Below are 27183 nucleotides of genomic sequence, written 5' to 3' on the forward strand. Positions count from 1 at the left end.
CACACGTGTATTTTCCTATTTCAACCTCGAAATAAAAGAAAACTCCAAAAAAAGTCATCCTGAATGTGTACTTTTGAAATTTGCCCACTGGCGGCGTTTTGATGCAGTGGTGAATTTCAGTGAAATTCTCCACTTGTTTTGTGTCTGTCAAAGTGAGTCTCTTTTATTTGTTTTCCACCCCATTTTTCTCGTGAGTCTCTCCAGTGAAATCGCGAGTGTCCTGGGGTGCTAGGAGTGTTCTTGCCCGCTGCCAGACACCAGTGGAAGGTACACGTCTCCGTGAGACCACACGGGAAGTCACGCAGAGTGGCTGAAACAAATCCGGGTGAACCGACTGATGTAAGCTGCAGTGCTGCTCGGTTTTTACACAAACTGAGCCCCGGAATTGAGGCTCAGGTGCTTTCTCTAATCCCACATCACCTCTTCTTCCGCCCTAACGCCCTCATGCGCCTTCCGACGCCTCCCTTGTGCCTTATTTCTCACCTGCTTCCGAGAATTCGCCCTGGCTGTGCTGGGGAAACCTTTCACATGCGGGCGCACGGCATGCTTCCATGTTTCCGCGTGACATTTCGTTGGTTTCCAGCTGACGCGCCGCGCGGCAGGCAAAACGTGGTCTTTGAATTGTAAATACGGCGTGTGAGCCGAGATGGCAGATGCATTTTTTTTTTGTTTTCTTCGGATTTTTCGCAGAGACGTTAATGTCGAAATAAGTGCAAATTTGTAATACATTTTCTGTTCGTTGCAGTCCAGATAGTGATAAAATTGTACTCAAAATCCAGTGTATCCTTAATATATTTTTGAAATATTGCCTAAATTAGTTAATTACCATGAAAATTTGATCAATTTTAGCTATACAATTGTATATTTCTTGGATTTCTAGTATTTGTTTTTATTTCAATGCCGAATATCAGTAGAAATATCGCGAGAGAATTTGTGGTTCATGACAAGCAGGGATGGAGTGAAAATGAGCGGGAAGTTAGGTTATGTTCGTCGACGTGCGAAGACATCTTTGTTCTCGGAAATTTCCTGTTGCGTTGCTATCAAAAAGTACCGCTTTGCCTCATTTCTGGTGTGATCTTCGCGTGGTTCGGAAGAGATTCAGAGGCTGTTCTAACAGAATTACCGTGCGCTAAGTTTGCCTGGCCGTGAGCAAGATGATGCCCTACTATTATCCCCAAGTCTACTATCCATACGTAATGAGAAATGTGGTGTTTGGCTTGAGCCGCTTTTGGGTGTTGGGGAATATAGTTGGTTCTACTCGGTAATCGCAGGTCCTTCCGGCCTCGCCTTCTCCTCAATTGCAGGCGATGCCATCAGCTGTCGGCGGCGCGGCCCATGCGTCGCACGCGGCCACCCTGATCAGCAACGAGGACTGCGGCATCAGGGACGTGTGGAAGCACAATCTGGAGGATGAGTTCCGGACGATCCGGCAGGTGGTGTTGAAGTATCACTATGTGGCGATGGACACGGAATTCCCGGGCGTCGTGGCGCGTCCGCTGGGTGAGTTTCGCTCCTCCGCCGACTACCAATACCAGCTGCTGCGCTGCAACGTGGACATCCTCCGGATCATTCAGCTGGGGCTCACGTTCATGGACGACGAGGGCAAGACGCCGCCTGGCTTCACCACGTGGCAGTTCAACTTCAAGTTCAATCTGGCCGAGGACATGTACGCACAGGACTCGATAGATCTACTGCAGAACTCTGGGATTCAGTTTAAGAAGCACGAGGAGGACGGAATTGATCCGCTGGAATTCGCCGAGTTGCTCATGACGTCCGGCATTGTGCTGATGGACAACATCAAGTGGCTGAGCTTCCACTCGGGCTACGACTTTGGCTACCTGCTCAAGCTGCTCACGGATCAGATGCTGCCGGTGGAGGAGAGTGAGTTCTTCGAGCTGCTGCGCCTCTACTTTCCCACCATCTACGATGTCAAGTATCTGATGAAGTCGTGCAAGAATCTTAAAGGGGGCCTTCAAGAGGTGGCGGATCAGCTGGAGCTGCGTCGTGTGGGACCGCAGCACCAGGCCGGCTCGGATTCGCTCCTGACTGGCATGGCGTTCTTCAAGATGCGCGAGGTAGTTTCTCCTTCCGCCCTCCAATCCGCCCTCATTCAGTCCCACCGCCAGCTTCACTTGTACTATCCAGGATATCGCGCCCTTAAAATCCACTTTGCCATATGACGAGATCCCAAAGAGCATGCAAAACTCCCCCTGAAGAACTTAATATGAATGCAAGCCTGAAATATCCCATTAGTAATTAAGCTGAAGTTTGTCCATTTGCACACATAAATTTGCCGTAGAATCTTGTAAGACGAGCGCATGAAATGACTGATTTTTCTGTAGAAATGGTAGAAATATTGTAATAAATAAAGATTTTGGCAATTTAGGCATGTTTTGAAAGAAAAAATTGACGCAAAATGATCTTGAATCGTTTTGAGAATTGACAAATAGCAAAAACTAATGGGATATTTAAGGATATTTTCACTTAATCCACTCCCTTGATAATTGAATACAATTGAACTTTCCACAGATGTTCTTCGAGGATAACATCGACAACGCCAAATACTGCGGTCATCTTTACGGCCTGGGAACATCCTTCATTGTCAATGGTAATAATTATTCAGACAATGGCGAGGGGAATTCGGCATCTTAAGCACTCAACTTTTCACGCGAAGAAACACAGAGAGAGAGAGAGTGAGAATGAAGCAAAGATTTGAATGAGGAGAAAAAAAGAGAGGAGTTAAAGCAAATTAACTAATAAAGCAAATAGGATAAACACTGAAATATAAAGAGAAATATTTAGAGGCCAGAGACAGAAAAAAGAGTACTAAAAACAAGCAAATAAGCTTCTCAGAATCCTCCAGAAAAAAAATTTCAATGAAAGAAATTGAAGTGTGTAATTTCTGGAGTTTTATATAGAGCGATTTTAGCGCATTTCACGAAAACGATCACAATTTTTCTTGAGCCTCCTTGTAAAAGAGCAAAGGAAAGAGTGAAAAAACTGGAGAGAATATAGTAATTTCGTTTTGTTTTCTTTGTCAATGAAGAGGGAGAAAGAGAGAGAAAAAAGAAGCATCTGTGGATGCTGTAAATGTATTTCATTTTTCAATAATAACATTTCTGTTGACGCAATTTCGTGTTGAAATAATAATAATAATTTTGTGAACATTGAAAAATATTCATATTCTTTTTTTTGTAACAGCGATTCATTGCGAACATTTGATAAATAAAAAAAACACAAATTATCATCTAATAGCGTTGTAATGAGAGAGAGAGAGAAAATAGCTGAAATAAATTTTTCTTATCACAATTTTTTCCATCATTTTTTATTGGATGCGAAAACGAATCAAGGCGTCCGTTGGAGTTCAAGTGAGAAAAAACTCACCACTCGTCTGGGGTTGCCATACGTCAGTTCGGGGGAAATACACCAGCCGTCGTTGCGTTGCGGTTTTTCCACCCATTTTCAACGAGCTTTCCGGCCGTACAAGTGATTCAGAGTGCTTCCTGTGTTCATCTTTAACTGCCACACTGCCAAATTGTGCCATAATCAACACACACCCACCGAGGGATTTTTTTTTTCATGGGAAAAAAGCAATGAATCCATCAACGCCATGCAAGAAGATTTCACCCCAAATGCGCCTCTTGGAGCGTCAACAGGAGTCTCAGCAGTCATCAGGATCTCAGACACCACTTCGTGGAAGTCGATTCCACCTATTGCCCATGATCAGCACACCGCCGCTGTCACACATCAAGAGAGTTGTGAATCCCTTCGAGGCGTCTCTCACGGAGAGACTCCACTTGCCGGCAATCTGCAGGTAATTTTCCCAGAACTTCTCACCCCCAAACGCCGGGAAATCTCCTCCACACTTGGCTTATCTTTTACAGCCCTTCACTGTTCAATCGACCCTCAACGCCTCCGCACTCCTCCACGCAATTTGAGTGGACAATGGAGCAGGTTTCGCTGCTTAACCCGGCAACCATTGAGGCTCACGAAACACAATTCCTCAACTCTCCGAATCCCGATGTTGAAGCCCGTGCGCAGGCGGCCATCTCGACCTACTTCCGAGAGCAGCACGTGGTGCCGAGTCCCATTGACCCGCCGATGAGGCAGAAGCCGATCCTGTACAGCGAGGAGCAGGATTCATCAATTGCTCCGGAGCCGGGAAAGCGCAACGGCATAGCTCAGACTGTACTCACATTGCCACCGCGATTGCCCAAGGACGTGGAGGACGCACTGGCGCCCTTCTTCACCTTCACCAGCGATCAGCAGCAGCCTCCGGAGGAGGTGTACGATCAGGAGAAGGTGGACTCGTCGCTGAGGCGGAAGCTCTTTGGGCCGCTGGAGGATTCTGGCGATGACGAGGAGGAGGAGGACGAAGTAGACGCTGTGGTGATGCCACCACCGCGTCAGAACTGGACAAACACTCCTGAGAACTGGACTAAGAAGTTCAGCGGCAGAAGCTTGGATTCTCCCCACGACAGGAGTTCTTTCTCGCCCAACTTGACCATTCAGAGGGAGACTTTTGGCTCTCTGTCGCCCATCGGGAAGCTGTCGGTGACTGGGGAGCAGCAGAAGGCGCGCAGCAGCACGTCCAGCATCTACCAGAGCACTCCTGAGCGCTTGGGATCTGAACTATCGGTAGAGATGTCCCCTGGAGTGTCCACGAAGGCGATGGACGTGTCAGAGGTGGACGAGGAGCGCATGCAGATGAGCCAGAGTGATATCCTGGCCATACACGAGACACCCATGCGCTGCCGATCGATGAGTCGGAAGAATCTGTCGCACTCCTTCTCGCAAATCATGGACTCGGAGGACGGAATGGAGTTCTTCGGACGCACAGATGGGGCCAGAGTGGAGATGAAGGACGTCTTCACGCGGACTGACAGTGGCTTCAACGACGGCAGCTGCGACACGATGGACAACAAGGAGAACCTTGATCCCATGGCAATGGAGGGCGTCAGCCAGGACGTCTCCATGATGATCTCTTCCACTCCCGCCAAGTGGTGATACTCAATTGAAATTGTACGTTTTTAGGCATATTTTCCAATCTCAATCAAGTGTTCAATAAAATTGCAATAACTTCGTACTTTCGTCTGTTGATTACGAAATGCTTCTGGATGCTGGATTTCTGCTAATTTCAAGCTCAGCGAGTTTTCCGGAGCGCAGAGCGAGACAACTCTATACATCCCACATCCGTCGCATGGATGCGAGAGCGAGACGGTGAGTATCCGGAGCGACAGTTTGACAGCTGAACCCGAGTAAATAAATAAATATTGGCCAGGAAGACTGGTGGTTCTGTGCTGGAAAAGGCGATGAGAGTGTTCATAGATGGTCTCCATGGGCATTTGTGATGACCTGACCAGAGGATGATTCCGTGGGTACGCGAAAAGTTTGCCGAACGGAGAGCCAGATGGCTGGCGTCCAGGAAGCGCGAGGAGAGCAGCAGTCCAGGAGCTGGCGAGAGACAATGTGACAATAAGAGGTAGGCCAGGCAGTGGAAATTGTCTCACACAGAGCATGGCGGCACTGATTTACTGCCTCTTGTCTGTTTTCAGTGGTGCTGGTGAGGCCGAGAGGAGCCTGACCAGAGATGCGAGCGACTCTGAGGCGAGTGACAATCTCCAGCTGAGGATTCTCACCACGCGTGGGGAGTCCGTGGATGTGGTAGTGCCGCGCAATTGCACAGGAAATGCAGTGAAGAAGGAGGCTCTGAAGCAACTGGCTCTGGGTGCGCACTCGCTGCCCTTCTACGCTGCCAATCTGGACACAGTCCTGCACAGGTACAAACTGGTGCGCACGAGGCATCGCCAGGTGCTCCACTCGCACGAGCAGGTGGAGAGGGTGGGCTTGCAGGACGGCGAGGAGTTGCTGCTGACGACGAAGAGGACCTCGGCGGCGCACACGGCGCCGGAGAGTCTCAAGGGTCCCTCTCTGGCCGAAGTGATGGCCGCCACGAAGGATCTTCCCGCCACTCAGCCCAGCCCGCCGGCCGTCAATATCTACGACATGGTGCTCCAGACGGACCTGCAGTACGACATCCGGAAGATCCTCATCTCGCTGGCGCAGAGCTCGGCTTATGTGATTGGCGCGGGCCCGTTCGCCGACCGTCTGATTGGCATTCTAAAGCAGAGACTCCTGAATCGGCGCAGACACGAGGCCAGTGCCCTGGAGAATCTGCTGGCCATGGGATTCGCCCCATCGCGCGTGCACAGAGCGCTGAAGCTGAAGAACAACGTCTACTCGGCCGCCCTTGAGTGGCTCATCGAGAATCCCAGCCTGTCGGGACAAAATTCCATGGACGCACCCGTGTCGCCGCCCCCAATGACGGCCTCTATCAGCCTGAGTAGCGGCACCTTCACCTCCAGGCGCGACAAAATCGAGATTCTGCTGGAGATTGTGCGTCTGCACGCACAGCGCGATTTGCCAGCACCTCCGGACACCGTGACGAAGATCATCGAAATGGGCTTCGCGGAGTCGGAAGTGCGTGAGGCACTGAAGAGGACGCAGAACAACCAGGCGGCTGCCTGCGAGTGGCTCGTAGGCAGTCGCAGCCGGAGCTTGACTGACCTGCGAGATGGTCTGCCGTCAGATTCGCCCGTTCTGCAGGCACTCCTCACGTCGCCCCAAGTACAAATAAGCCTGGGCAATCCCAAGATGTTTGTGGGTGAGTTTCTCATCTCACACATTCTTATCCCGCACGCGTTCCGCTCTAATCTCATCCGCTCTCTTGCAGCCTACCTCTCGATGCTGGACAACTACTCGAGCATGAGCATGTGGCTGAGTGATACGGACACCTCGGGCGTCCTGGGGCACATCCTGCGGACGTATCACGAGGAGAAGCACATCGTGGCCATCAATCAGTTCAGCAGCAATCTCATATGAACAGAAGAAAAACGCAAGTCAATTATTCGGGACAATGTGCAATGCTTCTCCTTTCCCGGCTTCTGGAACACTTAGCAGATGCCCTGGAATCTAGTCATCAGGCGAAATTGTACCAAAGCGCGCTCCCCATTTGTTAGATCTCCCCCATCAAGTTTTAGTAGGCTATAAGGAAAATTGTTAGTGAAAGAAAATGATATTTGTCACGCGGATCATTGCTTAAAGTCGGTTGTGCAACGAAGAAAAAAAAACTCCCTCATTCACCCAGAATCTCTGGTGTCTCATCCGCCCCGCCGGAGCGGGAGGCCCAGGAAGTAGCTTTAGCCGCGCCAAAAAAGAAATATGAAGTAACATTCGAAGTAATGTCATAGTATTAAATACATTGTAGGAGAGAAATTTGGATTATTGGTAGTTTTTAAAACTCTTTATCATGCACAGAAGAGGAAATGTTTTCTCCGCATTGATTTCTCAACAAAATAAACATATTTCTTATGATCTCACACAGAAAGACCGCTTTTCTTGCAAAATCAATCTCATCTTTATTATAATTTCGTTACAAAATAGTTTCTATTCGCATTCGCTATATATGTGATTTGTTATTCGATCGTTTTTTTCTCTTTCTTCTCTTGTTGAAACACATTCAATATGAATGTCGTTTTGGGAAGGATTGTTGCCTTAATTTCTAAGTATAGAATCATCTCATTTCTCATCATTTATATTTACACACACACACAAATATCAGGTGCGATTTGGATTGATCGTTGATCGTTCGAAGTTAAAAACAAATGCGCTCTCAAAATTGCGTACAGAAGAAGAAATACTTAACAAAACGCAAAAGACAAAAACTCTTGACTCTGTCATAATCATATTGAAAAAGAGGAACGGCGCAAAAGGATCAAAATGCCATCAATTGCAGGGATCTGATGATCTACCCGGAAGCGGAACGTTTCTCTTCTCAGCCTCACTCTCCATATTCGAGCGCACTTGCTTCAGAACACTGTGCGTTTTGAGGATTTGCATCTGGATGTTGCGCTCAATTTCCTCCTTCTGCGAATTGGACTTCTTCAGGCGCTGTCGCATCTCCTCAAACTGCCGTGTCATCCTTGCCAGGCGCTTCTTCAGCTCCACATTCTCCTCCCTCACCTTGTCATACTCCTGCTGTCGCCCCTCCGGATTGTTGCTGCTGTTCTGCATCTCCACCGTGGACGCCGAACTCAATCTCATCACCGGCGGCTTCGCGTCAGTCTTCCCGGCATCGCTGCTGGACGCTCTCGCGGCATCACTGTCAATGCCAAGATCCGGTGAGGAATTGTTACCGCGTCCATCATCTGAGGATCTCTCACGGCTGAACTTCTCCACCAGAGCTTTCAGTTCCGCCTTCTCACCCATCAGCCGATCACACTTTGCTTGCAGATCCTTCATCATCACCTCCAGCTGTCCTCTCTCCGTCACAGCGCGCGTCCTCTCCACCACCGCCCGGCTGGCCTGCATTGTGGCATCATCGAGACTCTTCTGCGCATCTCTGGCCCTCTTCTCGTGCTCCGCCAGCAGCGCTCGCAGCTCAATCTCGCCCTCCGACATGCCATCGACAGTGGCTTGTGCATCTTCCAGACGCCGCCGCAGCACATCAATCTCCTCCTGCTTCTTCACCAGCACCGTCCTAGCCACAAAGTCCCGACTCACGGTCTCTCTGTGCTCCATCTCCTGGCGCTGCAACTGCGCATCAAGTTCCACTTCGCACTCCTTGCGCACCTTCTCCAGCCGGAAGAGCAATTCCCTGGTGTGCTTCTCCTTCAGGTACTCCGCATCCCTGGCCATTGTCTCCATCTGCATCTCCGCCACCCGAAGATCCACAGCCGCTTTGTCTCTCTCCTCCGACACGGCATCCAAAGTCTCTGATCTCTCACTCAACTCAGTCTGAGCACGCTGAAGTTGCTGCTGCAACTCCGCCTGAGATTGCAGAGAACTCCTCAGCTCCACAATCTCCCGCTCAAGATTTTCATTCATCAGCTTCTGCGCCTGCAACTCCTTCTGTGCCGCTTGGAGTTGCTCGTTCGCTCTCAGACGCTCCTCCTTGAGCACATTCTCTCGCTCAATGCCACTTATCTGAATCTCCAGCAACTTGTTTTCCTTGTCCGTCACCAGACACTCCAGCTGAGACAGCCTTTCACTCGTCACACTCTTCTTCATTGGCATCACAGCCGCTGAATCCTCATCCGTTGAGCTGTGCCGTGACGTCTCCTGCACAGTTTGAATGCCAATCCTCGCCGCTGACACATTCCTATCCGGCTCTGACCACGATTCCGACTCCGAATGTCCATCTTGACGATGAGAGCGCTTCTTCGCATCAGACATCTGCTCCTTGCGCTTATACGATTTGTCCAACTCCGTCCGCAGGAGCAACACCTCATTCCTCAGCGCCTCAATCACATTTCCATTCTCTGGCACATTCTCCTTGTTACTGAACACACTCTCCGGGAAGCTCTCATCAAGAATCGCCGAGAAGCCCGTCATCTGCATGAGACTCTGCTCACTCAGCGATATTCCGAGATTTAGGGAACTATTATTGTTGATGCTACGCGAGAGATCAAGACTCCTGTCGATGGCCTTTCGCATTGCATGACGACGATCGGCACACAAAGCACCCAGGATGTCCTTGTGCTTCAGCAGACTATCCAGGAATCCAGCCAACTCCTCAAGGCGCAGCGTGAGGATGGAACAGACGTCGCCACACTCCTTCCTCATTCTATTGGCACTCTCAACCTCCGCCTGAGCCACTGTCAGTTCCTTTTGCAGACTCCTCACCGTCTTCTCGCTGTCGACATTGTGGCTGAAGGATGAAAGAAAGAAGGGATCACACACTTAGTCTCATCACGATTCTAATGAAATTCAACAAACTCACCACAATTTCTGCCTCAAATCGTCAAGTTTCCTTTGCAAGTGACCATTCTTCTCCACCGCTTCGTTATACTGCGCCTCAGTGAATTGACCGTGCAGCTGATCCACTTCGACCATCTTAACAGGACTTCCGGTCCCACCATTCACCAACTTCGTCAGCCTCTCGATCTCCCTGTTCTTATCCCACAGATCCTTGTTGATCAATCGCTGCAGATTTGTTGTCTTTCTCTTCACTTCAGTCTTCAACTCGAAGATCTCGGCATTCTTCTGCTCAACCGTGCGCATAATTTCAGCACGGAGATTCGCAATGTCCACATCTTTGTTCTCAATCGTCACCTTCATGTCCTCAAGCGTTGCAGCCACATTTTCCGATGTGACAGGATTCATCTTCAGTTCCCCAATGTTTCTCACCAGTTTCTCAATTGCCTAGAAAAGAAAAACCATCAATCTTCACTACTCTGTTTGAACAATTTTCCAACACACATTTTCCAAATTTCTCTCCACTCGATTGCTCAATAGTGGAAAATTTAAGAGAGAGCATGGCCTCTCAGAATATATCTATTGTGTGACTCCTTTTGATGTTATATTTTCAGTCGACAAACTCCCAAATTAGACACACACGCAGCGAGAAAATATAGAATGGAAATTGCAACTTACCACTTTGGCATTCTCATGTGCTTTCGTTTTCTCCTGAAGACGCGCCTTCAAGTCCATCTCGTCGCACAATTTCTCTGCCAATTGCTTCCGAACATCCAACAACTGCACCTTCAGTGTCTACAAGAGTAAAAAAAAAATAACTCATAGAGAGGGAAATTCTATACAAAATTCTGTGGAAAAATGCTTTTCTCTTCGCGCATCCAAATTAAACTCCCAAAAATAGTGTTATGAAATGGGTGAACTCTCAAGACATGTTTATTTTAGGGAACAACACTCTTCTTGCATCTTCTTCTCCCTTCTTTCTCACGGAAAATCTTCTTACAAATATAATTATGCTCTTGAATGACAAACTCTTCATCCATTCCATCATCGTCAGGCTGTGAATTGTCTTGCTCATTCGACCAAGAAGCACCGTCTGATTCCCCTTGATTCATGTAGTAACTCAATTGACTGAATTTCTGGTAAAACAGTGAATTTTCCACTCTCTTGTGCGTTCTTTCACACAAATTTCCCCTCAATTTTGCAACTTCTCCCAGTAATTGACTTTCACGACTCTAGAAATTAGTTTGTCTCTAAATAGAATAAATACATTCAATAAAAAAAATAAACTTCTCACCTCAGCCAATTTGGCATTCTTCTCCAGACTCTCGAGATTCTCCTTTAGACGCGCATTTTCCGCCGAGAGCCCATCAGTTTTCACCTCAAACTCCTTCACCTTGAGTGTCTTCTGCTCATTTATCGCCTCCAGTTGCTTCATGGCCTCTTTCACCTCCTCATTGGCCGCCGTCAGTTCATCAACAGTCACTTGCAACTCCTTAATTCTCACCTCAACACCCATGAAGCTCTCTCTGGACTCCCTCTGCACCACATTATCACCCTCAACGAGTGAAATGAGGTTGGTCTTCAGCGAATTCGGTCCATAAATCTTCTGCATCTCACTAATCTCCAACTCTAGCAAATCTATACGAGTCTTCAGTTCACTTTCAGTGGCCTTCGCCTCCTCTTCCACCTTCTTCTGCGTGTCCTCCATGTATTTCATGGCACTGGCCGCTTGAGTGAGCAGTTCATGCTTCTCCTGCAACTCCTTCTTCTGCGCCTCAATCTCCACCTACGCAAGAGATGCCAAATGGACCGTAACATTGTCATATTACACTTCCCCCCAAATAGGGTAAAATGGGTCATGCCTCACCTTCAGGTCGACGTTCTGCTTGAACAGCGACTCCGTTCCTTGGCCCATGGCGCTCCCATTGAGCTTCTCCTCCAGAAAGTAGATCCTCAGCCTCAAATTGAAGTTCTCCCGCTGCAGCGTTGTCATCTGCTCCTCATAGTCACGCACAGATCTTCCCTGGCCAGGTGATCCCTGGCCACAGGCGCTAAAGGATGGCGATCCAAATCCATAGGTATCTGATCACAAGGAGAAAAGCAAACAACATTATTGCAACCATTGAATCTTCACAGAGTCCAGAAATAGTCTTTCATCTCATGAGTCATACTACGTGAAATTGAGCGACAGTCTATCAGAGTGTGAGCCAGTGTTCTTCTAAACGCCAGCATCGAGAATCCACAAGATTTCTCTGCCAATTTTCTTCACAGGCAAATAAAACAGAAAACAACACAACAGAGAAACAGCACAGGACTAAATGCGTACGAGTAGGTTGATGAACCTCTGTGTGTCTCTCTTTGCAGTCCATCCAGGTAAAATTAGCAGTAAAATCATCCCCAAAGCGCTTAACCATTGGCAAAATCACACTCTCGTCCTCAAAACTCTGCATCGTCATTTCATGCAGGAGGAAAAGAGACGCCAAAAGAGAAAGACAATAAATGCAAATAAAACTTTTAGAGAGAAATTCACTCTCTCATCTCTACAACATGCAGTTTAAAATTGAATTTTTGGCCAAGAGCCCGGAACGATGCGTTATTTTTGGGCGGCAAATATTTTTCACTTTGAATGAGAAAGTGAAAATTTGTGAGAAAAAAACCTGCACTATCATTTCATTAAATACTCACATGAATTATTCATCGTGACATCTTGCAGTTGTCCTGGACTTGTACTGAAAATACAGAAGAAAAGAGAGAAAGATGTGAATGTGGAAAAATTTCAGGGAAATCTTCAAAATGAAGAAAAAACACCCCCTCATCATATTTGTCTTCCCTTTTTCTTCTTCTTTTTGTACTTCCCTAACTGTGCGCGTAAAAACACAAAATGCGGTATTGAATAACACGGATGTCTATTATTAGATATTGCTCTGCAGAGAAAATTGAATGAAACCCTTCGCATGAGAGGAAATTTCTTCTCTCATCTGCTCACCCACGTGGCCCTCAATTCATCCTGCAAAGCGCGCGCGCTGTTGCAAGCGATGGAAACACGGAGGAAATATACCCCGTTGACAGACAGAGAGTTTCTCCGAAACTCAGGTCGAGCCACAAATCCGCATTGGGATTAGACAAAGGCTCTAAAGATTATAATGTCTCTAAAGACTCTACACTTTAATGATGATCGCAGAAAAAGTCATTATAAATTGGTAGGAAATTCATTACTTATTGTTGACCGCAATATTCAAAACAGATTTTTATTGAAGCTTCTTGTGCTTATTTCACTGTCTGGCACTGTATACAGACAAAAGCAACCATTCAACTTCGCAATGTTGAGAATCTCAGCTTTCCTTTTGCGTCACCCTTTGATCCTCCTTCACAATATCACCCGCACATCATTCATTTCCTCTCACAAACACGCAATTATAAATTCTTTACCACCTCAATTTAGCGGGTGAAAATATATGTGAAAAACCCACAAAAATTGACCATTTCACATATGTAGAAAATGGGTGAAAAACCAACAAAAATAGCCTCACATTTCCCCACAAACATGACTAAATGCTGTCCTCAATGCGACCTGAAGAAGTTTCCGCATCGTCTTGCAAGTCAATTAGTCTTTATTAATAGAGATTGTCTCTCTCTCCCTCCCCATCTCGGACTTCTGGGGCACTTTGGAGGTCTCTCAGCCGGTCACCATCGAGATTAATTATCATCGTGCTTGGGTCAGAGGTCAATTTGATAAGATTGCGTCAAAATTTACGGTCATTCACAGAAAGTAGGCCAGAAACGCCAGAAAGAAACATTTTCCATTGCCATGAAGAAACTTCCTAGACGTAAAATTCTTGAAAATCGCGTTAAATTTGCTGAGAAAATGCTTCTGAAAGATCATTGGCAGCAATATTTGTTCTGTTGTGAGGGTAAAATTCGCAATGGACGCATTTTCTTAACACTAACTTCAACTGAACCGCCAAAGATCTTCTTCTCCAAGGGATTTCTCACATCACAGAAGACTCTGAGGATCTTCAGGAGCTACAAATTGCCTTCGGGAATCACTCAAGTAATTCTAAATCACTCCACAACACTGAATAGCCAACAACTCTTTGATATATTGAGTGAAAAAGGTCTGCAAGTAGTTCGTCTTCCTGCTGAGAGTCGCGATTTGAATATTGCATCATTGTTCTGGACATTTCTGAAGAAAGAGCAGAATATTGGCATAACAAGTGACTTCCGGACAGTGAAGAAAGCCACAGAGAAAGCATGGAAAGTGACTCAGAACACGCAGTGGTTCGCAAAGGTGAAGGAAAACCTCAAGAAAAAGTTCGAGCAAGTCCTCAAAATCGATAAAATCCAATACTTTATGTACACTTAACAAATCTGTAATTGCCAGGAAATGCACAGAAAATATTACCGGAAACTCCTTTGAGTCGTTCGCCTCTGCGGCGTTGTCGAATTTGAATTGTATCTAAATAATCCAGACATTGTGTCTCCTTCTTCTCACACAAATTTCCACGAAACACACACAGAATTAAAATGTCTTTTGTCGCTTTTCACCAACAATTGACCACAGATCTTTGCTGAGATTCTTGCCCAGCTGCACAACAAGCCAGTTACAAAAAATAAAATGCGAAAAAACAACAGAAAATTTCACAAGATTGCTTTAATGTGCATTCCTTTAATGCACTTTGACGCCTCTTCACATTATTCGTGTGTAGATTTTCACCACTGTTTTTAAGTCACTAAATCGGTCCTTCGTCCCATTTTATTCAACGTGATTTTCTCTCACTCTCTGGCTGAACTCGTGTCTTAATGGCTTTTTCGCTAAAGCACCAAATAAAAACAGACCAACACCCTTTGAGTTGCAGTGCGTCTCACTCTTGAGGAATTCCTTATCAGTTCGCCACACTGTGTCACCGAAATGCGCCCCTCTTTATCAGTCAACAAACCCGCGCCGCACTAGGAAAAGTCTCAACTGTTGTGGTTACTGGGAAAACTATGGAAACCGCACATTTTCCCACCGTGAAGAGCCGCTTTGCACGTGGTGACAAACGCATGAGTATTTTTCCCTCGCAAATGAACCCCAAAGTTGACGAACAGCGAATATCTCAATGCTGATTAATGTGAATTGTGTGTTTATTTCAATTCAGCAAACACTCATTTCATCTCAATTTCCTCCTCTTCATTCTCTCTCTCTCTCTCGCTCGCATATGAAGTTCAACTGAGTGACCAAACCCACTTTATAGAGAACTTTTATCAACTCTCTGGCCATTTGCCACACACAGTTGCTGAGAAACATGGTGAGAAATATTCAATTTCATACCAATTATCCCGGAGAAGCTGAAAGAGTGACTCCAGATACAATTAATGATTTTTCTACTCACTAGAAAGCCCCTCTTTTCCTCACCAATCAACGCGATAAGCCCACGGAAATTGAAAAATGTAATTAGAATCATTCAATGCTCATGGTCTGCGTGCTATAAATAAATGAGATGAGGAAAAACTGCGTCTCAGAAATCACATTAGTGCGATCGGAAAATGAACAGAAAATGCAGAGAAAATGTGTCGCAATTTTTCTCTCTCTCTCTCCCTCTTCAGCACCCACAAGAATTTGCTTTATTGTTCATTGAATACAACTTTTAAAGCTTATCGTGGTTCGCATTTTAATCCAATGATATAATTTAAATAAGCAAGAAATGAATTGAGAAGTTTAAACCAAATTCATCAACTCTTTTCCGTTTTATCCTTAATACTTCTCCGCACATGCTTTTTCCCTTCCCATTTTACTCAAATATACACACAAAATGCAAATTGTGTCAACCCGAAAAAGTCACCAATGAACAAATTGCCTCTTGTATTCCGCATTGAGATACAAATTAATTCAATTCGGAATGATAAACTCCATGCCAGGGGCTCTCTATCTTTCCTCTCGCGTAAACAATGATGAACCTTTGTCCGTGTCTCGGACGGATTTTCATTTCAGTCTCTCTTGTCCCGCACAATTGCGCTCAATCCTCATGATTTTTTATTGAGTGTCACGGTCAGAAAGTGTTCCCCTCGCAATGCACTTCCATGTCCAAGAATGAGTCACTACGTCGCTGGAAAATAGCGACGACAGGAGAGACTTTTCCTGCCACGTGATAATTATTTCACATCGGCTAAAATGTGTAGTTGTTTGCTTTGCACAGTTTCTCTCTGGCCACGGAAATCTGGGGCCTCTTAGGCTGAGAAATGAGGCGACACTGATAAGGGAATTATCGTCGAGAGCAGCTGCAGAAGTTACTAGAATTTCCATTATTTAATACCCCCAAAATGTTGTGAGATGTGTTTAGGGAAATTTTCCACATAGAAAATTCACTTTCACTCTCTTCAGCACATCTTTTCTCCTCCCGAAATTGCACGAAATTCCATTTGACAATTGAAACATTGAGAATTGACTCCTTCACATGCACTCTTTGCCACTTCCTGTCCACTTGAAATCCCCCCAAAAAGTCCTTTCGCGTCTTTACGCACACTTTTCACTCTTGCACTGGTGCCGAAGGATGCTGGAAAATTTCCCTTTCACTCCAGCTGTCTGATATTTCCTTTCTTCGCATCGCCACACGAGATGACAAGACGACACACAACGCATGCCCAGAGAATTCTGTGCTGCCAGGAGCGATTTCAGTGATGAACTGAAGTCTCTCCTCGAGAGAATCTCGACTCGATTTGGCGACTCTCACATGAATACAATTAGAAGAGCGCCAGAGAGGAATTTCGGGGAGAAAAGAGCTCCAGTTCAACCATCCAGGAGCATCACGTTCTAACGGACTTTTTTCATCGAAACTCCTACAAAATGCGTAGATTTCGCATTCTAACTAGAATTGTGGGAATTCCCAGTTCGAATTCTCCTAAGTTCAACCCTGCTTGCAGCTGCCTCTTCGGGAAAATGCCCTTTTTATGCAATTCCGTCTCCTCGCCCTCACCAGAGGCTAGCCCAAGAGACAGATGGGAAACAGATGACTTGAAGGAATTGAACAGGAGGCCGGGAAAGTGGCCTGAAACAATTGATTTATGACCCTCAAGTGGAGCCTTCGAAACCTGTTGCCTAACCGTATAATTCATCTTATTTTTCTCCAAATTTCTGTGAAGACATCTCAAGACGATCTCTGAGACAGACATTTACACACTCATCTATGAGAATTCAGTGGAAAATAAGAAAGAAAATGCTAGGGTTGATGTGAAAAACTCCAGAGACGCTCATGCCACAAGACAATAATGCAGATATTTCTCAAAATACTCACGTTTCTCCATTTCCCATGGTTTCATTCACTTCCAAGAAGCTCTTTCTCTCCATCTTAGATGATTTTCCTCAAATTTTTCCGCTTTTCCACACGTATTTCACAATTTTTTTCACACAACACTCCACACGGTTTTGCTCTTTGAAAGTGACATTCACTGGTGTGAAGTTAGTCGCGATGCCCGGCTCACCTTCAGAGGTGTTCCGAAAGAGGTTCCGGATGGATAAAATGGGGTGTAGAAAAAGTTTTATCACCGATAATTCTGTGGAAAAAGTACATTTGGGAGATTGTGAAAGGTGAAATTCCAATGGCAAAAGATACTTCAGTCTCTTAGGCGGAGAAACACGGAGGAAGATGCTGGGATCAAATATCTGGTGGTCAGCAATGGGATGGAAAGTCGCTTGTGGGGTTTTGTTTACTATTTTGCTAATCTGGAATACTTGGGAAAATCTGGAGATAATCCCCCTGAAGATAAATCAGGAGTATGAATATATCATCGGTAAGTCATTTAGGTGAATATTAGATCGTATTCTCTAACTTTTGGGCCACATTTCCATAGTGGGAACAGGTGTTGGAGGCGCAACTGTCGCTTCAGGGATCAACAGTGAGGATGTCCTGGTCCTAGAGGCGGGCAATGAGGTTTTCTCCCTAATGAACATTCCAGTGTTGGGACCTATGCTGCAGGATAGCCCGTATGAGTGGAATTTCTACACGGAACCCCAAGAAAATGCAGCCAAAGCACTGAAGAAGAGACAAGTTCACTGGACTTTGGGCAAAATCTTTGGTGGAAGTCACATGCTAAACAATCAGATTTACATACGAGGGCATCCGGATGATTACCGAGAATTTGCGGGTGAGGAATATGATTTTCAGCGAGATATTGAGAGGCATTTTGAGCAATTTGAGAGCGACATGAAGCCACAGGAGTTGAAATTCAGAACAAGACTCGCGGATGCGTTCATCAAAGCTGGCCAGGAGAGCCAGAATGTTAATTTTACACTACCTCAAGTCACTCAGAAGCGTGGAATGCGCTACACAGTGGCAAACTTCTACCAAAATCTGAGGAGAAATGGTCACAGAGTAGTTCTTGGTGCTTTTGTAACGAAAGTCACTTTTGAAGATGACCAAAAGACTGCTGACGGCGTGAAGTTCATCAAGTCTGGGAAGAAGTATTCTGTGAGAGCGCGAAAGGGTGTCATCTTGTCTGCTGGTGCCGTGGGAAGCCCTAAAATTCTGTTACAATCGGGAATTGGACCGAAAGATCATCTGGCAGATGTTGGCATTCACTTGAGAGTTGATCTTCCAGTTGGTGAAAACCTGATGGATCACGTGACAACGGGATACAATCTCCTGCTTCTGAATGAGAGTCTCCACCTCAATCTGCAGGGCATTCTGTCGCCGACAAGCATATTCTCGATGTTCTTTAATGGCGAGGGACCCATGAGCATGCCCGGATGCGAGTCTCTGGCAATTCTGCCACTCAATCCTGACCTGTCCAAGCTCCAGTTCATGGTCATGCCGGTGGGAATCACCCAAGACTTTGGAATTCACCTCAGAAAGATCACAAACATCAATGACAAAGTGTGGAAGAACTATTTCGAGAAGATGCTGGAATTGCATTCGGCCACAATTCTGCCGATTGTCTTACATCCCAAGAGTCGCGGAGTGGTGAGACTGAGAAATGCTGATCCTCAATCCTCACCCATTATCGATCCACGATACTTCAGCCATGCTGAAGACAAGGAGCTCCTTGTCAAGGGCATTCAATTCCTCGAGAAACTCTTCGAAACGGAGGCTTTGCAGAAGATTGGCGCCGAAATCAATCCTCTCTTGCTTCCCGGCTGTGAATCCCACCCGTGGAGTTCTCGAGAATACTGGACATGCTATGTGGAACACCTCACGCTCACGACATTCCATCCGGCGGGCACTTGCAGCATCGGCAAAGTGGTGGAAAAGGACTTTCGCGTGATGCAGACTAGGAAGCTCTTCGTGGTGGACGCTTCTGTGATGCCCAATCTGCCGACTGGGAATCCCATGGGCAGTGTAGGGATGCTGGCCAATCGCTTCCTCACATTGCACGGCATTTCCCGCCATTTTGGCCACTGAGGCAGAGCGAGAGCGAGAGAGAAACAAGCAACTTTTTGTCAATAAAACTCTAATAAATGTTCTCTCTTTGCTAGTATAAATAAATGGAATATAATAGTGAATAGAAGTGTCGATTGCAATGGATGTTGTGTGAAGAAAAGCCACTCGAGTCTCCTCCGAGGAATGCTAAGCGACTAGCTCTTGTGATCTTTGATCCTGTGTGAGAGACACACACCCAGGAGGAGCGCCGAGAAAAAGGGGAATTGACTGTAAAATCGCTAAAAACATGGGGAGAAACCGCTGGGTGTTCTTCTGTGCAACCCTTGAGGAGATGATCGACTGATCATCCCCACTCGCGCATTAACTCGGCGCCAGGCGGGCGCCGAACCAGCTACTCTTCCAATCGAGCGTCTCATGGAGGATCCTCTCCTCGTCCCCACTGAGATGCAGCAACGTGGCCACGGCCTTGATCAGATGACGCGCCTCGACTTCGCGACTGGTGAGGAACTTGAACACCACATGCTTCAAGTACTTGAAATTCACCTCATCCATCACCACTGCGCCATCCGCCAGCCTCTCGGGCATCTTCTCCGGCACACTGAGTTGCTGCTGCTGCTGAATGTGATTCGAACCACCACCGGAAACATTGTTGTTGCTCTTGATCTCTTGCTGAAGTGTCTTCTTCATGTCACCCAATCGCTGATTCAGTTGCTTTATCGTCTTGTTCTTCTCGCCCAATTCCGTGCTCAATTGATCAATTCTGGCCAATTTGTCCGTCTCCCCGTCCAATATCGACTGCAGTTGCTGAATCTGCTCCTCCAGACTCGCCTCCCTGGCATCTCTGCAACACAACAAAGAAACAAACCACCGTCAGAATCACACCAAAACGATAAACATCTCACAATCTTCTCACCTCTCTTTCAACTCCGTTCTCAGCTTCGTCATCTTCTCCGTCAATTCCGCCAGCTCATCCTGCTCCTCCCGCAGACTCTGCTTCAGAATCTCCTCACTCTGCGATATCTCGGCATTCTTCAGCACCACATTCGCCTTCTCCGCCTTCTCGTCCGTCAACCTCGTCGTCAGCTCCCTGATCCTATCATTCAGCGTCGTCATCTCTCCCCTCAGCTGCGCCTCCGTCCGCCCATGCGCCTCTCCTTGCTCCGATAGCAGCACTTCCGCCTCATTCAGACGCCTCTTCAGCTCCTCATTCTCCTCGGCACTCTTCTCCTGTCGGCCAGAAAACAGAGAAGAAAAAAAACGAAGCGAAATTGAGTGAAAAAAGCCAGAAAATATCACATTTGGTGAACTCTCTCTGTTATCACACGTGCACTAATTAGTTAATTCAACACTCAAGAGGCTTATCAGTGCCTTTTTCACCACTAAAAAATTTCAATGGCCAAACAAAAGGGCAGATTAGATGATTTTCTGTGAATAAATGTGGAAATTAAAATTATTTACAAATGAAAATAACAGTGGAATAAGTCAGAATATTAAAGCAAATTAATTCATCTCCCACGGTGCGATGCTAAAATGCTCAGATTACAGCGATAACGCAGCTTTTCAGGCTATGAATTAACCCTCAATGGCGATGATATAAAAGCAAATAGAAAAGCTAGTTTATACAATATTTCTATGACTTCTTATTCAGGGATTCCAAAGTGCCAAAAAAATCGCTCAGTGGACAAGAAAAGGAATCTCAAAAGAATTTCTACAGCACATTTAGGATTTGATCTGAATTGAATCTCATAAATTTTCTCCGCGCTTTCACGCAAAAATTTCTCCTCTTTCACCACAACAGAAGGCATCGCTTTGCCAACTGATCAACCCTTTCCGCGAGCAATTTATATTATACGAACATAAAGATAACGTGACAAACAGACGAAACAACACAAAGAAATTTAAATTAAAGAAAAAACAAAACTTGTGTAAATTTTCACTGGCGAGTAAAAATTCATTTCCATTTTTATTGTCGCTATGATTAGAAGTCACAAAGTAATGTTATAAAATAAGAAAAAAATATATAAAACACTTCCCAAAGATGGAATCAAATGACTTTCCAGGATTTCAAGGTATTCAGAGTGCGGAATGGGAGTTTTTTTTTATATGAGCAAATGGTTTTTTTTTCTTTCACAGGGAATCTCAACTACTCACGGCCTTGCTTCGCAAGAAAGCCACATCTTCCTCATTTTCGAGGCGAGTCTCCCTCAGAGTGGAGCTCAGATCGTCAATCTCCTCGCTCAGGAGTTTTATCTGTGCAAAGAAAGAGAGGACAGGAAATTAGGAGGGAAAATGTGTATAGAAAACACACACACACACACAACTCACTTTATTGTCTCTCTGTCGAATCTCATCGTGGCACTTTTCCACCTCAAACTCCAGCCTCTTGATTGTCTCGTGGAAATCATCTCTGTCCTGGAGTGCCTTTCGCTTTTCCGTCGTCTCCTCGGCCACTTGGCGCGACAGACGACTGACTTGCGTCTCCAGCGCCAGATTCTGTCCACTCCACGAACTCTTGATGTCCGATAGATGGAGATGCGCCTCCTCCAGGCGCTGCTCCAGCATTTTCCGCTCCTGCAGCAGCGACTTAACCTTCTCATCCGCCGATGTGGTCAAAATCGCCCTGGATTCCTCATAAATCTCAATGCGACTCTTCAAATGGCGATTCTCCTCCTCAACAGCCGCCAGAGTCGTGGTCAGATTATTCTTCTCCAGCTGTGTTGAGTGCCTAAAGCGCTCAAGTTCGTCCTGCGGAGACAAAACAGCCAAAAAAAAACAGAATCTCTCAATCAAAAAAGACAATCAGAAAAGTTGGCATAACACACTTTACGATGGTAAAAATAAAGAAACAATGAATGAGAACACTTACTCAAAAACAACTCATAAAGAAGCACTGTTTTGGGCCTAAAAACACACTTATCAGAGTAGTAAATTTCGGTGCAACAGCCAATAAAACACACAAAAGTGCCCTCACTCTTTCTTCGGTGCCTTTCACAGGTGGATAAAAAAAACTAAACACACAGATTTAATGAGTTTTGGATGAGAAATCAAAAAAATAAAATCAGTCGCGACTTCAAAAAATCCTCTCTTTTCCCCCACGCGATATAAAGATTCATAATGATAAGCGAACGTCTAGCCTTCGTCAGCCCCATCAAGAAATGCAGTGGAAGCACAGCTCAAGATCCCGATGAGATGAGAAATGGTGGAAGTGTGCAGAGAAGCTTTACCTTGGCATCCTCAAGCATTGGTTCTAGCTCCTGGAGACGCGCCAGTTCACTTCGACACTGATCCAGCTGCTGTTGCGTCTGCTTGAGCGCCTGGAGTCTGTCCACGGCCTCCTGATCCCTGAACATCACCAGGTTCTTTAGCTTTGAGATCTCCTCGAGCTGCAGATTCTGGATCTTGTCTTGCTCCTCGCAAATCAGATCCTTCTGCACTTGACTGACCCTCACGGACTCCTCCAGCAGGGCGTTCGCCTTCTCCAGTCGATCCTTCTCCTCCGTGGCGCCGTCCAGCTTCTTCGTCAGCTCATCGCACTTCGCCTCGATGTCATTGCACTGCAGGCGCAGGGCAGCAATCTCAGCGTCCTTCTGCAAAAAGGCACCGCGCACAGAAAACACACCGCAATCAATTCAGTGCGCCTGTAGGCGTCCGGAAACCCCCGAAAACCGCCACAAACCTGCTCAATCAGTGACAAGTCATCAATGGACGTCATGCTGTTGAAGGAGTCCAGCCGTCCGCGCTGATACCGCCTTCCGGGTGGCCTGGGCAGGGGCGGAACCTCGCTGCCCGTCTCCTCCTTGATCTTGTTCTTCAGCGATGAAAACATCCCGACTAAGCAATCCTCACGTTCCCCACCAGCCCTGCGTGTCCTACTCCCACCCACTCACAGTCTGGTAATTGCACCAATTTTCGTGTGAATACGTAAACATTTGCGATAAAAATGAGGTGGCTTTGCGATAAACCTTGCCACTCGGCTGAATTTCACTGAAATCACTTTACCACGCAGACTAGCACACTTCCTGCACGTCCTCGTGTGGAATCAAACGTGGGGCTTCCTTGGGTGTAATTTATCACCACTTCTGCGTCACCATCACTGATATTTCGAGAGAAAAGAAGGATTTTAGAAAATTTCTGCGTGATTTGCAAATGCTGACATAATTTTCCACTGACAACTGCCATGCCAGTCGGGGTGTGGGTGACAATTCCCTTTCGGAGCCATTTTAACCTCACAAATTCAAGCACACAAATATTGCTCAATTCTTCCATATATTTCCTTTATTTTCCCTTAATAAGTAATTTATTGAATAAAATAAGCTTTATGCTATTTGTTAAATGCAAATTTACTACCGTTTAGTGTATTTACACATCATTTCTCCCTCGAAATCTTTTTGATTTTTTAGGCGGCCTCATCCACAGCAGCGCCATCTTCGTCACGCACTTTCGGACTGTGTTGGGAAATCTCTGCTATATAAATTTCTGGACACGTGTAAATAACGCTAAATAATCAATAAATCCAATCCCTGACGCTGAAAAAGTGCTGGCGAGGGAAAATGCACACGACAAGTGGCAGTTTGAGCAGAGAGTACCGCCAATAAGTGTCTACTGTGTGGCATTTTGAGAGCAGCAAACATTCGGGAGTTGTTCTCGCATTTCTCCCTTGATTTCCCCGGAATTGTGCGCTTCCGCCCCCGCCTGGGCCGTGCCCCATCATGGATGAGACTTTAGTGCTGATATGCCTGGTCGTGGTAATGCTGATTGGGTCTTATCTGGCTGGCAACATTCCACTGGTTGTGTCACTTTCCGAGGTGAGATCTTTTATCGTGTGTCCGGAAGTGTTCTCATGATTTCTGGGGCGTTTCATTTATCTCTGCAGGAGAAACTAAAGGTGGTTTCAGTATTTGGAGCCGGTCTCCTCGTGGGAACTGCCCTGACTGTGATAATACCCGAAGGGATCCGTGCACTGTATGACGACGCAGTCGTGACGCCAGTCTCGCCTGAGAATCACCTCAATTCCTCGCCCAAGGATACCCACCCGGACGATGGCCACGCGCCCGAACATTCCTCCACCATCGGTCTCTCCCTCGTGCTGGGCTTCATCTTCATGATGCTGGTGGATCAGATCTCCACGCGCCGCGACGGTTCCACGGAACGCAACATGACCGCCACTATCGGTCTGATCGTCCACGCCGCGGCGGATGGCGTGGCTCTGGGCGCCGCCGCTCACGCCAGCCACCACGATGTGGAGATGGTGGTCTTCCTGGCCATAATGCTGCACAAAGCGCCCGCCGCCTTCGGGCTCGTGTCCTTCCTGCTCCACGAAGGCTTCGATCGCCATCGCATTCGGAAGCACCTGGCCATGTTCTCCGTTTCAGCGCCCTTACTCACACTCCTCACGTACTTCGGCATCGGGCAGGAGCAGAAGGAGACATTGAACTCTTTCAATGCCACAGGAATTGCCATGCTTTTCTCGGCCGGCACTTTCCTCTACGTTGCCACCGTTCATGTGCTACCCGAACTCACGCACGCGTCCCCTACAACTGCCGGGGGCACGTCGGGGCCACACTACAGCCACCTAGAGCAGGGCGGAGGCGCTCCGGCTAAGGGTTATGCAGGCCTGAAGAACACAGAGCTCGCGATTCTCATCTGTGGCGCTCTTCTGCCACTGCTCCTGACCATGGGCCATCATCACTGAGTCCAGTAGCCAAAACTGTCCCAGAGTAATTGTACTGACCCCTTTTTTTATTCAACCAATACAGGTGACACTGTTGAATTGACTCTATTTTCTGTACAGCACGCGACAAACATCCGAAATGGGCAAATCGCGGGCTTTGGCGATCTGTTTCTTCCCCCTCAGACACTCTAAATGACCGGGATTCTCCCTGAGAACACATCTTGTGTTCGCAGGACAGTCACAGAAGTCAGAAATTGTGTCTTCCACCGGAGTCTCTTTACGATCTTCGTGAATTTCGCAGAACTGATGGATTTTCCACGAGTCTTTCTCTACTTTTGCTGGTCTTTGGCAGTCCTTCTGACACGGGGAGATCGAATAGGAGTCCCTGACCGTTTTTTCATCATTTATGTGAGGAGTCAGGAGGAGACCAATGCCTGGGTAGATGAAAAAGGCGAAGAGCGACACCGCAACCAGGATCATCATTGGGATGAAGATGGCAAAATACTTGTCCGGAAGGTAGGTAAGGGAAAAGTATCCACGAAGAACGCTGTCTGGAACCAGTGCCCAGATGAAATACAGGAAGAAAAGTGTCTTGAACAGGAGAAACATGGAGAATCCATAGACAGCCCGTGTTGGCGTAGGTCCGGGCGCATGTTCTGGAGTCGCCATTCTGCTATATCTTGTCCTGATACCCTCAGTAGTGACTGTACTTCTCACATGGGGGTCCAAAGGCATCCATGGTCTCACAGCAGAGAATCAGGGAGTCGAGAAAGGACGTCAAGCCTGTCCTTAAACTCTTTGCTGTGTTTCCGGAAAAATTACTGAAAATTGAAGGCAGTTTTCTGTGATAATATACAAGTTTGGCGAGTAGGGAATGTGAAAAACTCACACAACAAGCCAGTTTCCCTCAACAATGAGGGACTTTTCCACGTGATTTCGCTTTGGTTCGGCGTCTAGACGTAAAACGTCGTAAGCAATTTCTGCGTGTCGATTTGTTGGAAATGGCACCTTAATTAATCTACAAAAAGACAGAGAGTTAGCAAGAAATACTCTTCAACTACCTTACAAGGCACTCACACTTCTAAATCACTCATTCTTTGGGGAATTTGTCAATAAAAAGACGATTTTCTAGAGAGCAACACAGCATCTGATATCTGATGTAAACATCCGGAAAACGTCACCCACTCGCCGGCATCAGCGCCATGGTGTCCAATTGCAAACTATAATCTTCCCGCTCAAATCGTTACGACTTATTCTACTGAATGTACTGAATCCTCCAGAGAAATGCGGAAAAAACACAAGTAAAAACTCTGTACCCTTGTCCATTATCCTCAGATGCATTCAAATGTCTCTCGGGGTGAAGAAATGAGTGGAAATTATCTCGATGGCCGCTCTGTTTGTCCACAAGGTGGTGTTTTTTGCCGCAAATTTGCAGGTTATGCCAGCAAAAAGAATCCCTTTCTCGAGAAAATTGGACTTTTCAAGGCATTTTGCCTATCTAATTTGCTGCTTGCTGTGCCGGATGCACATCAAAAGTCCCCCGAGGAACGTGTACGATCGTAAAAATTAGAAATCACCCACATTCACTCGCAGTCAGAAGACTTTTCTCTCTACCAAAGCATAATTGCAGCATCTCTCCGGGTCCGGGAAAGCTATAAAATGTCCCGACGAGACAAAAAAAGCCTATAAAAATTTGACACTATCCATTCGCCCGGGCAGTTTTTTCCTGTGGAATTGAGATTCCATCTTCCTCAGGCCGCCTTCAAGTGGTGGATTATTTATGGGCCGAAATGGCTGCCTAGAATGGCTACCCGCGGGGGCTCCTTTTTATAGTCCTTCGTCTCTGATGACTTCACTTGCCTGCTGCCCTCCGAGGGTGGAGTTTATTGAATTTAATAGCTCTCAACCATCTTTCCGCCACTTTCGGATCTGCTCTCATTTTTCTCATCTGCCAAACGGAGTGAACAAGGGAAAATTGAGGGCAAATGTAAGGAAATTCTGAGTAAAGGCGGCCAGTAAAGTGCATTTATGATTGTGTTAATTTGGACTCAAAAGGACAACGTCTGAAAAAATGGGAGCAAATATTTGAATTTCACTTTTATTGGATGGCAAAGCCAGTTTTTTTCCCCTGTCCAGCCATTAACATTACAAGAACTCCCTTTTCGCCACAATGGCATGTCCGGGAGAGAAGCCTTGAAGATGCTCTAAATGTGCTGGCGCAATTCACTTGAAGTGCACCCTTTTTGTCGAAAAGGGCTCATCGAGACTCATTTGAATATTTTTCACCTTGGCCAAAGGGCTGCGGAACGCACGAATTCAAGGCCAGACTTTGCGCGCGAGAAAGGATTTTTGCCATTTTTGTAATGTCGAGGGGAGAGTGCTGCACACATGCGCAAAAAAAAC

The 27183-nt window shown here is 46.4% G+C and overlaps 9 protein-coding genes across 14 annotated transcripts; 5 read left to right on the forward strand and 4 right to left on the reverse strand.

Annotated features, from left to right (window-relative positions):
* The first annotated feature begins 110 nt into the window (after nucleotides 1-110).
* LOC132255435 (CCR4-NOT transcription complex subunit 7) lies at nucleotides 111-3177 on the forward strand. Of its 4 annotated transcripts, none has more exons than XM_059751458.1 (3): nucleotides 111-396; nucleotides 1305-2075; nucleotides 2530-3177. In XM_059751458.1, the coding sequence occupies exons 2-3, from the start codon at nucleotides 1308-1310 to the stop codon at nucleotides 2650-2652; spliced, it is 891 nt and encodes a 296-aa protein (XP_059607441.1). In that variant the 5' UTR covers nucleotides 111-396; nucleotides 1305-1307; the 3' UTR covers nucleotides 2653-3177. The 4 variants fall into 4 exon arrangements, with proteins under 4 accessions (XP_059607441.1, XP_059607440.1, XP_059607442.1 ...); XM_059751457.1 differs by having other exon boundaries at nucleotides 111-339; XM_059751459.1 differs by having other exon boundaries at nucleotides 111-267.
* Nucleotides 3178-3272: 95 nt separating this feature from the next.
* LOC132255434 (protein aurora borealis) lies at nucleotides 3273-5068 on the forward strand. The gene is made up of 2 exons (XM_059751455.1): nucleotides 3273-3814; nucleotides 3885-5068. The coding sequence occupies exons 1-2, from the start codon at nucleotides 3333-3335 to the stop codon at nucleotides 5005-5007; spliced, it is 1605 nt and encodes a 534-aa protein (XP_059607438.1). The 5' UTR covers nucleotides 3273-3332; the 3' UTR covers nucleotides 5008-5068.
* Nucleotides 5069-5191: 123 nt separating this feature from the next.
* On the forward strand, nucleotides 5192-7381 carry LOC132256259 (ubiquitin-associated domain-containing protein 1). Its single transcript, XM_059752571.1, has 3 exons — nucleotides 5192-5482; nucleotides 5556-6664; nucleotides 6734-7381. The coding sequence occupies exons 1-3, from the start codon at nucleotides 5367-5369 to the stop codon at nucleotides 6880-6882; spliced, it is 1374 nt and encodes a 457-aa protein (XP_059608554.1). The 5' UTR covers nucleotides 5192-5366; the 3' UTR covers nucleotides 6883-7381.
* Nucleotides 7382-7383: 2 nt separating this feature from the next.
* LOC132256252 (centrosomin) lies at nucleotides 7384-17182 on the reverse strand. Of its 3 annotated transcripts, none has more exons than XM_059752552.1 (8): nucleotides 16050-16414; nucleotides 14159-14568; nucleotides 12442-12485; nucleotides 11624-11838; nucleotides 11051-11542; nucleotides 10435-10551; nucleotides 9782-10203; nucleotides 7384-9709 (listed from the first exon to the last, which is right to left on the reverse strand). In XM_059752552.1, exons 2-8 carry the CDS (start codon nucleotides 14227-14229, stop codon nucleotides 7786-7788), a joined length of 3285 nt encoding a protein of 1094 aa, XP_059608535.1. In that variant the 5' UTR covers nucleotides 14230-14568; nucleotides 16050-16414; the 3' UTR covers nucleotides 7384-7785. The 3 variants fall into 3 exon arrangements, with proteins under 3 accessions (XP_059608535.1, XP_059608536.1, XP_059608537.1); XM_059752553.1 differs by having other exon boundaries at nucleotides 16028-16414; XM_059752554.1 differs by lacking the exons at nucleotides 14159-14568; nucleotides 16050-16414 and adding an exon at nucleotides 17028-17182.
* A 166-nt stretch (nucleotides 17183-17348) lies between these two features.
* On the forward strand, nucleotides 17349-19130 carry LOC132256257 (glucose dehydrogenase [FAD, quinone]-like). The gene is made up of 2 exons (XM_059752566.1): nucleotides 17349-17523; nucleotides 17584-19130. Exons 1-2 carry the CDS (start codon nucleotides 17379-17381, stop codon nucleotides 19128-19130), a joined length of 1692 nt encoding a protein of 563 aa, XP_059608549.1. The 5' UTR covers nucleotides 17349-17378.
* A 339-nt stretch (nucleotides 19131-19469) lies between these two features.
* On the reverse strand, nucleotides 19470-23277 carry LOC132256256 (golgin subfamily A member 1). Its single transcript, XM_059752565.1, has 6 exons — nucleotides 22786-23277; nucleotides 22334-22696; nucleotides 21435-21854; nucleotides 21261-21359; nucleotides 20023-20336; nucleotides 19470-19950 (listed from the first exon to the last, which is right to left on the reverse strand). Exons 1-6 carry the CDS (start codon nucleotides 22933-22935, stop codon nucleotides 19470-19472), a joined length of 1827 nt encoding a protein of 608 aa, XP_059608548.1. The 5' UTR covers nucleotides 22936-23277.
* A 73-nt stretch (nucleotides 23278-23350) lies between these two features.
* LOC132256260 (zinc transporter ZIP9-B) lies at nucleotides 23351-24844 on the forward strand. The gene is made up of 2 exons (XM_059752572.1): nucleotides 23351-23914; nucleotides 23983-24844. Exons 1-2 carry the CDS (start codon nucleotides 23819-23821, stop codon nucleotides 24799-24801), a joined length of 915 nt encoding a protein of 304 aa, XP_059608555.1. The 5' UTR covers nucleotides 23351-23818; the 3' UTR covers nucleotides 24802-24844.
* Nucleotides 24828-25515, reverse strand: LOC132256261 (phosphatidylinositol N-acetylglucosaminyltransferase subunit P). The gene has a single exon (XM_059752573.1). The coding sequence runs from the start codon at nucleotides 25513-25515 to the stop codon at nucleotides 24886-24888; it is 630 nt and encodes a 209-aa protein (XP_059608556.1). The 3' UTR covers nucleotides 24828-24885.
* Nucleotides 25475-25986, reverse strand: LOC132256263 (EKC/KEOPS complex subunit LAGE3). Its single transcript, XM_059752575.1, has 3 exons — nucleotides 25858-25986; nucleotides 25670-25798; nucleotides 25475-25601 (listed from the first exon to the last, which is right to left on the reverse strand). The coding sequence occupies exons 1-3, from the start codon at nucleotides 25872-25874 to the stop codon at nucleotides 25475-25477; spliced, it is 273 nt and encodes a 90-aa protein (XP_059608558.1). The 5' UTR covers nucleotides 25875-25986.
* Nucleotides 25987-27183: the final 1197 nt, after the last annotated feature.

This window comes from Phlebotomus argentipes, unplaced genomic scaffold (assembly GCF_947086385.1).
Source record: "Phlebotomus argentipes unplaced genomic scaffold, Phlebotomus argentipes genome assembly contig_5, whole genome shotgun sequence".
Classification (NCBI taxonomy): domain Eukaryota; kingdom Metazoa; phylum Arthropoda; class Insecta; order Diptera; family Psychodidae; genus Phlebotomus; species Phlebotomus argentipes.

Excerpts from the sequence above, each read along its gene's own strand:
- LOC132255435 (XM_059751456.1), top strand. The coding sequence starts at position 1,155 with ATGATGCCCTACTATTATCCCCAAGTCTACTATCCATAC. Across the intron at positions 1,194-1,271 it reads CCCAAGTCTACTATCCATAC|GTCCTTCCGGCCTCGCCTTC; the intron begins GTAATGAGAAAT and ends CGGTAATCGCAG. Across the intron at positions 2,076-2,529 it reads CGTTCTTCAAGATGCGCGAG|ATGTTCTTCGAGGATAACAT; the intron begins GTAGTTTCTCCT and ends AACTTTCCACAG.
- LOC132255434 (XM_059751455.1), top strand. The coding sequence starts at position 3,333 with ATGCGAAAACGAATCAAGGCGTCCGTTGGAGTTCAAGTGAGAAAAAAC. Across the intron at positions 3,815-3,884 it reads CACTTGCCGGCAATCTGCAG|CCCTTCACTGTTCAATCGAC; the intron begins GTAATTTTCCCA and ends TATCTTTTACAG.
- LOC132256259 (XM_059752571.1), top strand. The coding sequence starts at position 5,367 with ATGATTCCGTGGGTACGCGAAAAGTTTGCCGAACGGAGAGCCAGATGG. Across the intron at positions 5,483-5,555 it reads AGACAATGTGACAATAAGAG|TGGTGCTGGTGAGGCCGAGA; the intron begins GTAGGCCAGGCA and ends GTCTGTTTTCAG. Across the intron at positions 6,665-6,733 it reads CAATCCCAAGATGTTTGTGG|CCTACCTCTCGATGCTGGAC; the intron begins GTGAGTTTCTCA and ends GCTCTCTTGCAG.
- LOC132256252 (XM_059752552.1), bottom strand. The coding sequence starts at position 14,229 with ATGTCTGGATTATTTAGATACAATTCAAATTCGACAACGCCGCAGAGG. Across the intron at positions 10,204-10,434 it reads CACATGAGAATGCCAAAGTG|GCAATTGAGAAACTGGTGAG; the intron begins GTAAGTTGCAAT and ends TTTCTTTTCTAG. Across the intron at positions 9,710-9,781 it reads GATTTGAGGCAGAAATTGTG|CCACAATGTCGACAGCGAGA; the intron begins GTGAGTTTGTTG and ends TTCATCCTTCAG.
- LOC132256257 (XM_059752566.1), top strand. The coding sequence starts at position 17,379 with ATGCTGGGATCAAATATCTGGTGGTCAGCAATGGGATGGAAAGTCGCT. Across the intron at positions 17,524-17,583 it reads GGAGTATGAATATATCATCG|TGGGAACAGGTGTTGGAGGC; the intron begins GTAAGTCATTTA and ends ACATTTCCATAG.
- LOC132256256 (XM_059752565.1), bottom strand. The coding sequence starts at position 22,935 with ATGTTTTCATCGCTGAAGAACAAGATCAAGGAGGAGACGGGCAGCGAG. Across the intron at positions 21,360-21,434 it reads TTCGACAGAGAGACAATAAA|ATAAAACTCCTGAGCGAGGA; the intron begins GTGAGTTGTGTG and ends TTCTTTGCACAG. Across the intron at positions 20,337-21,260 it reads CTTTCTTGCGAAGCAAGGCC|GAGAAGAGTGCCGAGGAGAA; the intron begins GTGAGTAGTTGA and ends TCTGGCCGACAG.
- LOC132256260 (XM_059752572.1), top strand. The coding sequence starts at position 23,819 with ATGGATGAGACTTTAGTGCTGATATGCCTGGTCGTGGTAATGCTGATT. Across the intron at positions 23,915-23,982 it reads TGGTTGTGTCACTTTCCGAG|GAGAAACTAAAGGTGGTTTC; the intron begins GTGAGATCTTTT and ends TTATCTCTGCAG.
- LOC132256261 (XM_059752573.1), bottom strand. The coding sequence starts at position 25,515 with ATGCCTTTGGACCCCCATGTGAGAAGTACAGTCACTACTGAGGGTATC.
- LOC132256263 (XM_059752575.1), bottom strand. Across the intron at positions 25,602-25,669 it reads GAGGGAAACTGGCTTGTTGT|TAATTTTTCCGGAAACACAG; the intron begins GTGAGTTTTTCA and ends TTCAATTTTCAG.